The sequence below is a fragment of the Mobula hypostoma genome, chromosome 29 (assembly GCF_963921235.1).
Source record: "Mobula hypostoma chromosome 29, sMobHyp1.1, whole genome shotgun sequence".
Classification (NCBI taxonomy): domain Eukaryota; kingdom Metazoa; phylum Chordata; class Chondrichthyes; order Myliobatiformes; family Myliobatidae; genus Mobula; species Mobula hypostoma.
This window is the reverse complement of record NC_086125.1, coordinates 3,038,495-3,052,116: the sequence shown is the minus strand read 5'-3', so window position 1 is coordinate 3,052,116 and position 13,622 is coordinate 3,038,495. Positions and strand designations below refer to the sequence as shown.

Below are 13,622 nucleotides of genomic sequence, written 5' to 3'. Positions count from 1 at the left end.
TCCCTGACCCAACCCAGGTTTTCAATAATATTTAAAAAATTATTTTACAGTTAATGTATCAATGTACATATTTTGGCTAGGTCCTTTCTGCAAATAAAAGTACCATAGAGAACATGCATTTTACATTGTAGATCAGTGCATGAAATGGACTGATGTTCCTTGTTTTGTCACACAATGCTCTTGCCATTTCCCAACAGTGTAGGATAAAAATAAATAAAGTCACACAACTGTAGTTAACTGAGCTTGAGTTGGCAAGTAACCCCCTTACACTACCAGTGGCTTAGGTAAATTGCACCTCATATTTCAAGATTACAGTATCAGCATAGATACTCAGTACAGATAAGGACAGGATGGTCAACATGGACTGAGCAAATGAAAAAGCCTATTCCTGTGTTGCAAGCCTAAGGCACTCTCAGATCAAATACTGGATGCTTTGTTTTTTTTGAAAAACATCCAGTACTTTAGCACAATCCCAAGTTGACGTGAGGTGGTAGCAGCGGGGCCGTTTTACCTGAATCAGCTTTATTTTTAAGACATATTGTGAAATTTATTGTGTTGAGGCAATACAGTGCAAGACATAAAGAGCGAGGTAGTGTTCATGGGTCAGTCAAATATCTGTTGAAGGGGAAGGTGATGTTCTTGAACTGTTGAGTGAGGATCTTCAGGATCCTGTACCTCCTCGACAGCAGCAATGCAAAGAGAACATGGTTCGATGGTGAGGGTCCTTAATGATGGATGTCACCTTTTAGAGGCACCACCTTTTGATGATGCCCTTGATGGTGGGAGGGTTATGCCCATGATGGAACTAGTTGAGTCTAGAACCCTCTACAGCCTCTTTCGATTCTGTGCATCGGAGCCTCCATACTGGGTGAGAGAAGTATAGCCACTGAAACACTTCTAACAATAATCGCACAATGTAGTCAGGTTGTTCCAAGGAATGGTGAGAAGAATCCACATCATGTTGGTGCATTACGATGAGTTTAATGTAACCACAGCATGAGAACTTTTGCTCAGCTTATATAAACAGCCCCACACTAGGGTCTTCAGTATGTTCACACTCAGAGAATATCAAATGCTTTCTAAGACTGGTTGCAAAGTCATCTTGGAGTGGTGAACCTGCAGCTTTTTAAAACTGCTGAGCCATGTGGTACAAATATTCAGCCATTTACTGTTCCAAGATGGACACAACTTAGATACTTCAACCTGTTAGTTATCACAAATCAAGGAAAAAGGTTTAGCAAGATATGGGGCAAATAAGACTAGCTTATGCAGGCCTGTTTTTGTACTGTATTACTGAGATCTATTACCGCCCCCTTCCAGATTTTATCCCAAGATTCCTCTTGTCCCAAGAACATCCAGCTCACTGCCTAGTAAATGACTTGATTCAATTGCTTTCTGTGGTAGAGACAGTGTGGGGGAAGGGGGAATGGAGATACATCTCCACCAAAGGAGATGCAAGGCACTCCTTCCCTCCGTTAGCCTGCAGGTCACCCTTGGACAAGGTGTAGTACCTGCTTGGCTCCCTCATCAGGGTCACATGAAGCCATGTAAGCAGGTGGTAGATGGTCATTTGAGCATCCAGTGCATATCACAAGTCTTGGTTATGTGACCACTGATGCCAGGCAATCTCTGAAGCCTACTGATGATGCATGGAGTCACCCACTGCCCAGAGGAAGGAAATGGCAAACCACTTCTACAGGAAAATTTGCCAAGAACAATCATGGTCATACGACATGGGATATAATGGACAATAGAGACAAGCACAGGTTTGCTACTTAACAGAGAAATGTTTTTGGATCCAGTGGAACTGGAAGACTTGGCTTTACCCTTCAACTGTGAGCCTTGGCCCTAGACTCCTAGCTACTAGGAACATCCTTCCTGCATTCAATTGTTCAGTCCTGTTAGAAATTTCTGGATTCTGCACTAATTCTCCTAAACTCCAGTGAACACACAAGTTCTGCTATCCCAGGCTGAAGCCTGGGCAGACTGTGTAACAGGATGGATACAAGGGCAAGATCAAGTTCGGAAGGGGTTTAGTGTTCCAGTGGGGAGAAGAACGAACTGGTTTTTGGCAAGTTCAGGTAGGTGACAATCATTTAAAAATAACATATCAGTAGTTAAAAATGAAAAATATATTATTCAAAACAAAATCCTTGAATATTGAGCAACAAAAAATTGGCTAACAAAAAAAAAAATTCCAGTCAAATTCAGGCTGCATAGGCAAGTAACTGCACATTAAAAATAAAGCACACAAAAGGTAAAGCACATTTCCACTTTAATTCCATTCAAACATGTGACACAGAACTGGTTTTCTGATACCCGGCTACAATGCAAACTAGTTAATGAACTTGCATCTGCAGAGACGGGGTGGGGGCGTATGCAATGAAATATCCTCCTCCAACCTTTGTTAAATCAGACATGAGATTCTAAACTTCAAAAATCATGCAAAGCTTCAATCTCCTGAATTAGTTAGATTGTTGGCGATTCTTGTATTTTAAAATGAACGGAAACTGTAGCAACTGCAAGACTCTCATTTAGCAGCATACTCAAGGCAAAATCCAGTCTAATACTGTGCGCTAAGTGGAAGAGATTATGGTCAGAATGGGAAGGAATAGATACGCATGTAATTACACAGATTGACACTTTTATTTGCTAATAAACACCGGAAATTAAAAGCATCTTGTATTGGACAAAGAAATCAAGTATTCTGAAATACAAAGAAATTTCTCCAAACTAAAGAAAAATAAGTAATGTTCAGAAAAGCACAAGTGTTCATTCTGAAGCCATAAGCTTATTTCCCCGCAAGCTGTTATTTGTGGCAAACTTCTCAGGCTGGAATACACTTCACTGATAATAAAGCTCCAAGTTCATTCCATCGTGGATCTCATCTGAAGGCAATTTGGTTAAGGCGCACACACTTGAAATGCTGTGCAACAAGTATATACCACAGTAAACTTTCTGGCGACCTTTTACAGTGTACAAAAATCTACATCACAAGATTTAAAGCCCCAGGATCCACCATTCACATATACACTAGAGATAAGTTACAATGACCAATTAACTTACAATATGGAATGAGGGTGGTTGCTGAGGCAGATACACGAGGGACATTTAAGAGACTCTTAGAAAGGCAATGATAGAAAAATGGAGAGCTACGTGGAAGGGCTAGATTGACCTTTGATCTTAGTGTAGATTGAAAGGTTGGCACAAGATCATGGGTCAAAGGGCTTGTACTGTTCTAACACACACTTCTACAGGATGGAGGAAAACTGGGCATGCAGAGTTATACACGAGGAATTCTGCAGATGCTGGAAATTCAAGCAACTTTGATGTGTGTTGCTTGCAGAGTTATGGTGTGAACATACAAATTAGACAGTATCAGTACTCAAGAACCTAGATCTCTGGCACTGAGGCAACAGCTCTACTAACTGTACTCTTCTGCACCCTGAATAAACTCTGGAACTATAAAGGTAATGTCAGTTATCTGTTTCAGCAAAGCTGTTCATTAAACTACATGTCTATTCAGGGGAAGTTATCTCGTATAAACACCTGACCAATGTATTTCCCCAGACTCAGAGCAATGTGTTTTAGTCTTAACTGTGTCCAAAATTGTCCAGCAAGTTTCCATGGTACCAGTAATTCCTCGTAATCACGTTCAAGCATCCACTACATTATATTAAAGATATGACAGTATACCAGTTAATTTACCAGATTGATAACGGGAACCCACAAACTCTACAGCAACTGAGAAACTCAAGTTCAAATAATTAAATATTCTGGAATCAAAAAGATAATAATGGCTACCAAAAATACTATTGAAATTTCAATGTTTCACTGGCACCTTTCAGGGAAGGGCAGCTGTTGCCCTGGTCCACTTTAGCCAAGTGAAGTGTATTCTTAACTACCCTCTAAAATGTTCCAACATGCCACACATTTGAAGGATTAGGGATGGACAATGCAATTCAGGGCCAGACACTTTAGACACCCCACCTCATGAATGTTTTTTCATTATCAAATAAAAACACATTTTCAAATTAGTTCTGTATTCTTGACTTACTAAGGATAATTTTTGAAATTTTCCCTTCATCAGAGACAGCATTTTGCAAAGTTTAAGGTCAAATTTGATAATATCTGGTACTGATTTCAAAGATTTGCCCATCTCAACCACCTCCTCCCAGCAACTCTCAACACCTATAGATTCAGAACTGAGCATATTCACAAGAGCAAAGGATACAATCCTCTAACTGAACGTGATTCTTGAAAATGGTGTACCTAAAATTGGAAAACAATAAAATTAGCACAAGGAAGTTAGATAACTAGTCTTCTTTCACTTGGATCACTCCAGAATGACAACTGTTTCAGCTTCAGCTAGAGGTCAAAAATATTGATGAGTTTTATTGGGGGGGGGGTGAAAGAAAGGGGAAAGAGAAGTCAACAGAACATTTCAGAGCTTAAAATAAAGAAAAAAAAGACCTCAAGGAAACTAGTGCCAATAGAAGTCAAGTAAAAATACACACCATTTCTTCAAGACCAGCTTGTCCCATTTTGTTCCAGTTTGTGCAGCAATTAACTTCTTCAGATCTTGTATGGTATCATCAGGACTGGGGAATAGAAACATCAAGGAAAGAAAGCACATTGATGTGAAACATTCCATCCTACAGTGCTGCAAGTGGCCTTGGTTTATAATCAAATTAAATCCAAAACCAGATGTAGTTCTGTAAAGTACAGCCCTGTCATTTTAATTCTTTGGATCAGTGCATCTTGAGATCCAGCAGAAGCATTCCCAACTAATGAAAATATATTCATAAAATCAGCAACTTTTGATAAAGGCACTCCAGAGGTTGTATTTCCTGGCTGTAAATAACTGTTAGAATTTGAGCTTAATTACCATAATCATAATACTACATGCTATATCCGATGTTTAAATCATCAGACCTATTAATAAGAGTCTCATAGTCCTAATAAACACGCTCAACATCCATTTCCCCATGGTGATGAAAGAAAGACAGAACGAGAATTCCAGATTCGACATTTGATTTGACATCAAGTATGGGCCAAATCCTGATGGGAGAGTACAAGTGTCTACACAAACTATGTTATGGAACAGGCACATTCTTTGTGGTCACGGAGAGAGTTCAATGTGATGGATTACGCCACTCTTCCCAAAATGCCACTTGTCGCATTCTAGTCTTCCCACCCAACAACCCTCTCACCCTTCCTGTCTTCCATTTACCCCTCAGCAGCTTACTCAACACTACAACTTTTGTTAGTCCTTATTGATCTGCAGTCTTCACACCAAACATTTGCTTCACCCACTAGTGGCAAACAGGGAACTACCACCCTCCCCCATCTAAATAATCCAAAATTCACCTCCCCCAATGTCTTTCCTGCTTTAAGATCTATCTTGACCTGCGCTCAACAACCATAAGCAGGTTATAGCCACTCACAACTAGATAACTTATAGACAAAGACTTTAAATTGATGCCAATGTTTCTTTAATACCAACAAACAAAAACATTGCATTAAGTTACCCTTTCTTTTTAAAAATAACATTTCTGAAACGCAATTGGAAAGAACTACAGTGAGTCAATGCCAACTTCACATGCTTTGCAGAATAATAATGAGACCACCAGTGCACTTTGTTCTACTTATTCATTTTTGGGATGTATCCAAGTCAGAAATGCATTGACTTTGAGGGAAACTTGCCCCAGTTATGTTTCATGTAACTCCCACCTTTGTGTTTTAGGGGGTAGAGGTTGAACAAAGAAGTTGCCCAGGCAAGTAACTGCAACTTTTTTTTGGAGATGACACACAATTTAGCCACAGTAAACTACTGTGTGAGAAAATTTACCTTGTGGGCAGTTTGCATGACTCCAACTTGAGTATTTCACAAAGAGTGACTATGAATAGCATGATGTTAGCCATGGCTCACAGCAAATTGGTTACAATATACACATGACACAATTTATTCCTAACGCGAAGAGTAGTTGAAGATAAAACTCAGCAACTTAGTTTAAGAAAAGAATTATTTTATTAAAGCAAATGAATTCTCGATCCATAGGGATAAAAGAATGATGGCAGAAAGATCCAACATTTTTGCTTTGTCTGTTTTAAAAACATAACATTTTTACTGTCTGTCGAGGTACCATATCCAATGCGGACTTTGGTGACCATGGTTTTCCATATAGATCTAACATTAATCTAATCTAATTAATCTAACATTTAATCTAATCCAACATCTAATCATTTTTACTGCTATGAAAATAATTCAAGCTGCAGACACTGATAAACCATGCGTGTTCAAATTTATGTCATGAGAAATAGATGCAAAGGACAACCCTTTACATTGCACTACAAGAAACTATAACAAGTTACCAAGAAGTTAAGCTATATTTCCTTCATGCAACTAGTTAGAGCCTTATATAGATGTACACCACAATAACCCCTATATCTAACACACACGACTCTGCATGGATACAGAGGTATTCATTATGTTTGTGGATGCAGAGGCATAACCAATGGGGAAAAATGGGGCACCAAAGACACCAACTCAACCACCAGTGAAGAACATGAAAGAACCCAATTTAAAAAATTGTTACATTGATCAACCATCCTTAAAGGATACTTGCACTTAACGCGAACCTTCTTTCCCAAACGGTCATTGCAAATGATCTCAATCATTTTTATTTCCTGGAAAGACAAGGAAGAAAAGATTTAAGAAAATAATGTAATGTGGAATAAAATCAAATCATAATTCTTATTTCACAATGAAATGTATACCATGATTCTGCTCTGTTTTGATTTTCACGATTCTAAAGGAACAAGTAGACAAATCTACAGATGAATAGATTTAAGCTATTGACTGCAGTTCAAAGCAATTAGTAATGAAATTAAAGCAGGGTAACTGATGCAGCATTGAAGTAATACTTCTTCAGTTCTACATTAGGTACCCTGCATTATCTTTAACTTACAGGGTAAAGAACTAAACTTGCGTCCAAACAAAAAAATGACGATGCATCTTACATTACATCGACATCGAATGTTGGCACTCAGTCCACTGTGCCTGGCTTGGCGAGATTTCTCTAAATAATTCCATTCTTTTACTTTCAGCTGTGACTATCACCTGCTGTGCTGCATTATTGCAAATTTCATAAAATCAAAAATTGTCTTAACTGAGACAACTGCTGTAATTAGTTGTAGGTTCATAGAGAAACAGCACCAATTACAGTGCTGGTGTTCATAACACTAAAGACAATATTAATGCTAATGACGACTAATGATTAAAACAATACTCAGATTATACAAAATAATATTGGTTATGTTATTAGCAGCAAAAGCAATTTAAAAAGCCGCAGGTGTTGTAAATCTAAAAAATGAAACAAAGCCAGAAACACTCAGCAGGTGAAGTTTCAGTTGCAGAGCAGGTATTTAGGAGGATTAATGGGTCAAATGGAACATCTCGAATGTGGTGAGAGCAAATGAATAAACAGTGACAGCTGAGGGCACATTGAGCTTTGTAGTTAAATTTGCTAATTGTAAAGAAAAAGGTACCCAAAGGTGGGCAAGTGACCATCAAGTACAGAAGGCTGCACTCTGCCAAGTGGAAGTAGTGATCCTCAAGCCTGCATTGGGTCCTTCTGCAACAATGTAGAGGCCACACTCAGATGTGTGAGATAGGGAGTGGGATGGATAATTAAAACGGAAAGCAAAGGTCGGCTTAGGATTGCTCCTTCAGGTTGAACAAGTGCTCCATAATATTCTGGCATCAGCCCCCTTCCTTCTCAGTCCTGATAAAAGGTCTCTGGCTGGAACATCAGCTGTTTATTCATTTTTTTTGAGATTATCAGGACACGCAGTCCTCGTTTATTGTGATTTAGTAATGCATGCATTAAGAAATGATACAATGTTCCTCCAGAATGATATCACAGAAACACAAGACAGACCAAGACTAAAAAAACTGACAAAAACCACATAATTATAACATATAGTTACAACAGTGCAAAGCAATACCGTAATTTGATAAAGAACAGACTATGGGCACAGTAAAAAAAAGTCTCAAAGTCTCGAAAGTCCCATCATCTCACGCAGACGGCAGAAGGAAGAAAACTCTCCCTGCCATGAATCTCCAGCGCCGCAAACTTGCCGATGCAGCACCATTGGAAGCACCCGACCACAGCTGACTCTTGAGTCTGTCCGAAAACTTCGAGCTCCAACCAGCCCTCTGATACCGAGCACCATCTCTGCTGAGCGCTTCAACCCCGGCCCCGGCTGCCAAGCCAAGGATTTGGGGCCTTCCCCTCTGGAGATTCTCGATTGCACAGTAACAGCGGCAGTGAAGCAGGCATTTCAGAAGTTTCTCCAGATGTTCCTCCGTACTCTCACATCTGTCTCCATCAAATCAAGATTGTGCACGGCATCCTACTTGACAAATACAGATATCATTCACCGGAGAAGCTGCGCGCACTGCGTCACGTCGCCATCTTCTCCTCCCCTCCATAGATTTGCCTGACATGCTGATTTCCTCCACCATTTTGAATGTGTTGTTTTGGATTTCCAGCATCTGCAGAATCTCAGGTTTATGATTTGCTGCTCTATAACATAATGGCTAAATCAATGTTCAAGTTTCCCAATGCAAAGGAGGCCATAACAGCAGTAGCATTTATGATTAAATCAATAATGTTATCAAAATATTAAAAAAACTGACTGATAGCAACACTGATATAAATGATGACCATTATGGTGATATATTACTAATTGTATCAAGATACTATGGGTAGGACATAATTGCACAGGAGAGTGCCACAAGCATATTGCCTTAGGTGGAATGTTTGAGTTATGAGAGACTGGGCTTGTTCTCCTTGCAATGATAAAGCACAAACAATACAGCACAGGAAGGGGCCCTTCAGCCCCAGATCCTGTGCCAAACTAATTAAGCTAAAAATATCTAATGCCTTCTCCTATATATGTTTCATATGCTTCCCTCCATTATCTGGAAACAATGGATCCTAACACTAAACACATCTTTACCTCCCCCCCAACACACTTTCCACAGTGATTCCCTTGTCCATTCACCCCTCTCCACTAATTTCCCTCCCTCCAAATGCCCACCTACCCATTGCCCTCCATTCAGGGCCCCAGCTGGTCCTTGCAGGTGAGGCAACACTACACCTGCAAATCTGACAGCACTGCTCCTGATACGTCGTCCTCTACATTGGTGAGACCTGATACAAGTTGGGAGACCGCTTTGTCGAGCAACTCCACTCTATCTGCCAAAAGCAGAGTATACCAGTGTCCAACTATTCTAACTCTTATCCCCATTCCAACATGTTGGTCCATGACCTCCTCTTTTGCCATGATCAGTGCAGATGAACCACATATTTCATCTAGGTAGCCTCCAACCTGATGGCATGAACACCAATTTCTCCATCTGGTAATTCTTCCCCTCACCTTTCCTCTTATACTCCCCCTTGCCTCTTCTCCTCACCTGCCCATCTATCCTCCACTATCCCCAGCGTGCCCAGTCCTTCTTCACTTTATCCCATGGCCCACTCTCCTCTCCTATCCTATCAGATTTGTTCTTCTCCAGCCCTTTACCTTTCCCACCCACCTGGCTTCACCTATCACTTTCTAGCTAGCCTCCTTCTCCTCCCCTCATCTTCTAATTCTTGCATCTTACCCCTTCCTTTCCAGTTCTGAAGAACAGTCTTGGCTCGAAATGTTGATTATTTATTCATTTCCAAGATGTTGCTTGACCTGCTGAGGCCCTCCAGCGTTTTGTAGGTGTTGCTCTGGAAATCCATTGTGTCAACCCAAGGGCCTCTTAGATACCTTCTTTACATTTTTCTCTACCATCCTGACAGTGCATACCTAACAGCCACCACTGTGTACCTCCACTGAATTTTCCCCCCTCTTACCTTCTAGTATTACACATTTTGAGTTGGGAAAAAAAAACACCAGCATCTCTTCTACCTATGTGTCATAGATAGACCTGATAAACAATTAGGCTTTTCCTCAGCCTCCATTACTCTAGAGCAGGGATTCCCTACGTTAATAGCAGGGGTCCTTGACATAAAAAAGGTTGGGAACTCCTCTCTCGAGGAAACAGCCCCAAGATTGTCTAACATCTTCTTACAGCACATGCCCTCTAATACATACAGGATCCTGGTAAGTCTCCATATAGCAGAGGCATGTCAAATTATGAGAGGCATAGAGAGAGAGCAAACAACCCCAAGGCAGCAGTGTCTAGGGCCACGTGCATGGGTTCAAAGTAAGTCATAGATTTAGAGGGGACCCTGAGTCCAGTTAAATCTGGAACACTTCCTTAAAAGGTGATAAAGGCAGGTACTCTCAGAACTTTTAAACATGTGGAGAAACATTTGAATTATCAAAGCATAGGATTATAGATGATTAGTATATTCATGTACTTGATTGCCTTAGCATTACCTCTTTCCGTGCTGTATGACTATGATATTAACTGAAGAGGCTTTGCTCTTAAGAAATGAAAGAATTTGCTAGGTTCAGCGTATTTACTCTCCCAATCAATGCATGGTAGTTTCCCAAAAGGGGGAGAAAAGATTACATATGACAAGTAAAACTATATTGACACTTACAGTGAAATGCATTGTTTGCCTCAGTGAGCACATTTCCATGAACGTGCTGGGGTTAGCCTATCAGTGTCCCCATATTTCTAGCTCCACCATAGCGTGCCCACAACTTACTAAGAGGAAACCAGAGCACCCAAAGGAAAGGCACGTGGTCGTGGGAAGAATGGACAAACTCCTTTCAAAGAGCTGTGGGAAATTGATCACTGCCACTAGAAAGTGTTATGCTACTGCAACACTGCTGTGCTGTCCTAGAGGCAAATAAGCCACCTTGAAGAACACTTGAAAAACCATGACATGGAACAAATAATGAGCTTTGCACCTCATTTTCACTGATATGGCATGCCTTCTCTGTCATAAATCTTATGAAAAATATTAATGTAATGCCCTAGTTAAGATTTTACTGCTAATGCTGTGGGATATTTCATTTCATAGTTTTCTGTAGAAGCAGAGTGTTTTGCTGATAGTGTTTAGGCCACCGTTAAAGTAAGAGGTTGTGATGTTTAGCTTAGGAAAGCCAGGTCAGCCAATCAGGATGGGAGAATTGGGAGAAGGTTCTAGAGAAAGCTAGGTGGAGGTTTTGCGGTGGACACTAAAGGGGGGTCGAGGCTTTATCAGTGGGAGATGGAGAGAGAAGATCGAAAGAACCAGCGGTAGGATTCAATCCATCTGGAATGTGCAATTCAATGGAGTCCAAGGTGGAAGCTTCTATTGGTGATCAGTGAACAGCAGTTGGTTCCTTGAGCACAAAGACACTTCCAGCTTTTGGAAGATCCGAGCTCCAACTTTGTGCACATTTGACTGTTCTAGTAATACTGGATCCTTTTATTTTCTTTTTCCCCTGTAATAACCATTTGATTAAATGATATTCATAAATATACCTTTCCTATAAATGTATGCAGTGTAGAATGTTATTTCTTGCTGGCGGGTAATAGCAAATGGGCTGGATTTACACAGCATTCGCTCAGATTAGGGTGCGAGTGGCTGAAACATTCTGGTTCTTCCAGTCTGGCGGGAGCCAAGTCATATTGATGACGTATGGAGTTCAAGAAAGGTGGTTAACTCACCGCTGAGTCCACTGGCTTGTTATGAGGGCTTAACCAGCCATGTTTCTAGCAACGCCAGGTAAAAAAGAGTTTCAACAATGAATATCACTTAAACCTTTTAGCTCAGGATAATTTCCACCATGACCACTTTCAACCCATTCTAAGGTAACCATTTAACATCATTTCTACCATAGATAAGGAAGTTAATGCTGTGGAAAATAATATTCAAATCAGGTTTATCATCACTTACATGTTGTGAAATTTGCTGTTTTTGCAGCTTAAGTACAGTGTAATACATAAAATAGCATGTTATTATAAATTTGCAGATGAATCCAAGATTGGTGAAGTTGTGGATAGTGTAGAAGACTGGCAAAGAATACAGAACAATATAGATCAGTTGCAGATATGCGCAGAGAAATGGCAGATGGAGTTTAACCCAAATAAATGAGAGCAAATGCAAGGAGACAGTACCCTGTTAAGGGCAAGACCCTTAACAGTGTTGCTGAGCAGAGAGACCGCTACTGTTTCCAGTCCATAGCTCCTTGAAAATGGCTACACAAGTCAATAAGGTGGTTAAGAAGGCTCTTGGAATGGTTCCTTTTTTAAAAAAAGAGTAGGCATTGAGTTCAAAAGTCAAGAGGTCAGCTTGCACATTTATAAAACGCTTCTTGGGCCACATTTGGAGGATTAGATACAGTTCTGATTGCCCCACTATAGGATGTTGAGGCTTTGTTGAGGGTGTAGAAGCAGTTTACCAGGATGTTGCCTGGTTTAGAGGGCATGTGCAGGGCAAACGTGGGCTGTTTTCTTGAGAGCAGCAAAGGCTGAAGGGAGATCTGATAGAGTTTTATAAGATTACGAAAAGCATCGATGAGTAGATAGGGAGCATCTGTTTCCCAGGGTTGTAATGTCTAATACCAGAGGGCACGTATTGAGGGTGACAGGTAACAACCTTTGAACGTTCAAAGGTGAAGGGCCAAGTTTTTCTTCCTCCTCAGTGAGTTGCGGATGCCTGGAATGTGCTGCCTGGTATGGTGGTCGAGGCAAATACATGAGAGGATTTTAAGAGATGTTTGGACAGGCACATGAATGTAAGGGAGATGGAAGGATATGGACATGGTGTAGGTAGGAGGGATTAGATTTTTACTTTTCAGCTTGTTCGGCATAGCACAGTGGGCCGAAGGACCTGTTCCTGTACTGTAATGTTCCATGTTCTAGAATAGCAAATATTAAAGTAAATAACGCAAAAGGAAAAAAAACAGCAACGTAGTGCTCGTGGGCTCATTATATTGATGAAATAAAATACTTTGGTGGATTCAAACCTTTCACGTCACCACCGAGGCATCTGATAACATTAACAAAATTAAGTTACCTCTACTTAGACCAATGCTAATAACATTTCCAACGCCGCGAGGCCCATAGGCCGCCCCCCATCAAATGATACAAACCACAGTCAAAGAAGCTTAGAAAACTGGTGAAATTTCTAATTTGATTCAAAATAAACGCTTTCAGCAACCGCTTTGGACAAAAGCACAACTTACCCGGTGAGATACTGTACTTACCACTCAGGCTCCACTTCACGTAGCAACGACGACCAGGCCGCGAATCTCCAGTAACCACACCTTTGGCTGATGGAATTAGCCAATCAACTTCCGGGACCCTTTGATTGACGTGCTGGTCACCGCCTCCGAAGGAAAATAGTGTGACGTTTATTGAGTCTCAGATTCAGAGAAGCACTTTCATAACTCTTGATTTTATTGACCAAATTCCACTAACATTGTAGAGAGCACTCTGTTTATTTTAGTATCTGAAAATTTGTAAAACAAAGTTAAGTACAACGCATTATATTTCCTCAGAATATATCAGCTTTAAGAAATTGAAATAATGAATTTCAATAAAGTGTACGGAATAAATAAATGCAAAATATATATTTTTTTTTATGCTTTGTCAGTCTTTTCAAGACTCTTGCAATGTA

At 40.3% G+C, this 13,622-nt stretch overlaps 1 protein-coding gene across 1 annotated transcript; it reads right to left on the bottom strand.

Moving 5' to 3' along the window:
• Positions 1-2,258: 2,258 nt before the first annotated feature.
• On the bottom strand, positions 2,259-13,298 carry ubl5 (ubiquitin like 5). Its single transcript, XM_063035759.1, has 5 exons — positions 13,210-13,298; positions 6,626-6,690; positions 4,518-4,601; positions 4,235-4,272; positions 2,259-2,888 (listed from the first exon to the last, which is right to left on the bottom strand). Exons 2-5 carry the CDS (start codon positions 6,679-6,681, stop codon positions 2,845-2,847), a joined length of 222 nt encoding a protein of 73 aa, XP_062891829.1. The 5' UTR covers positions 6,682-6,690; positions 13,210-13,298; the 3' UTR covers positions 2,259-2,844.
• Positions 13,299-13,622: the final 324 nt, after the last annotated feature.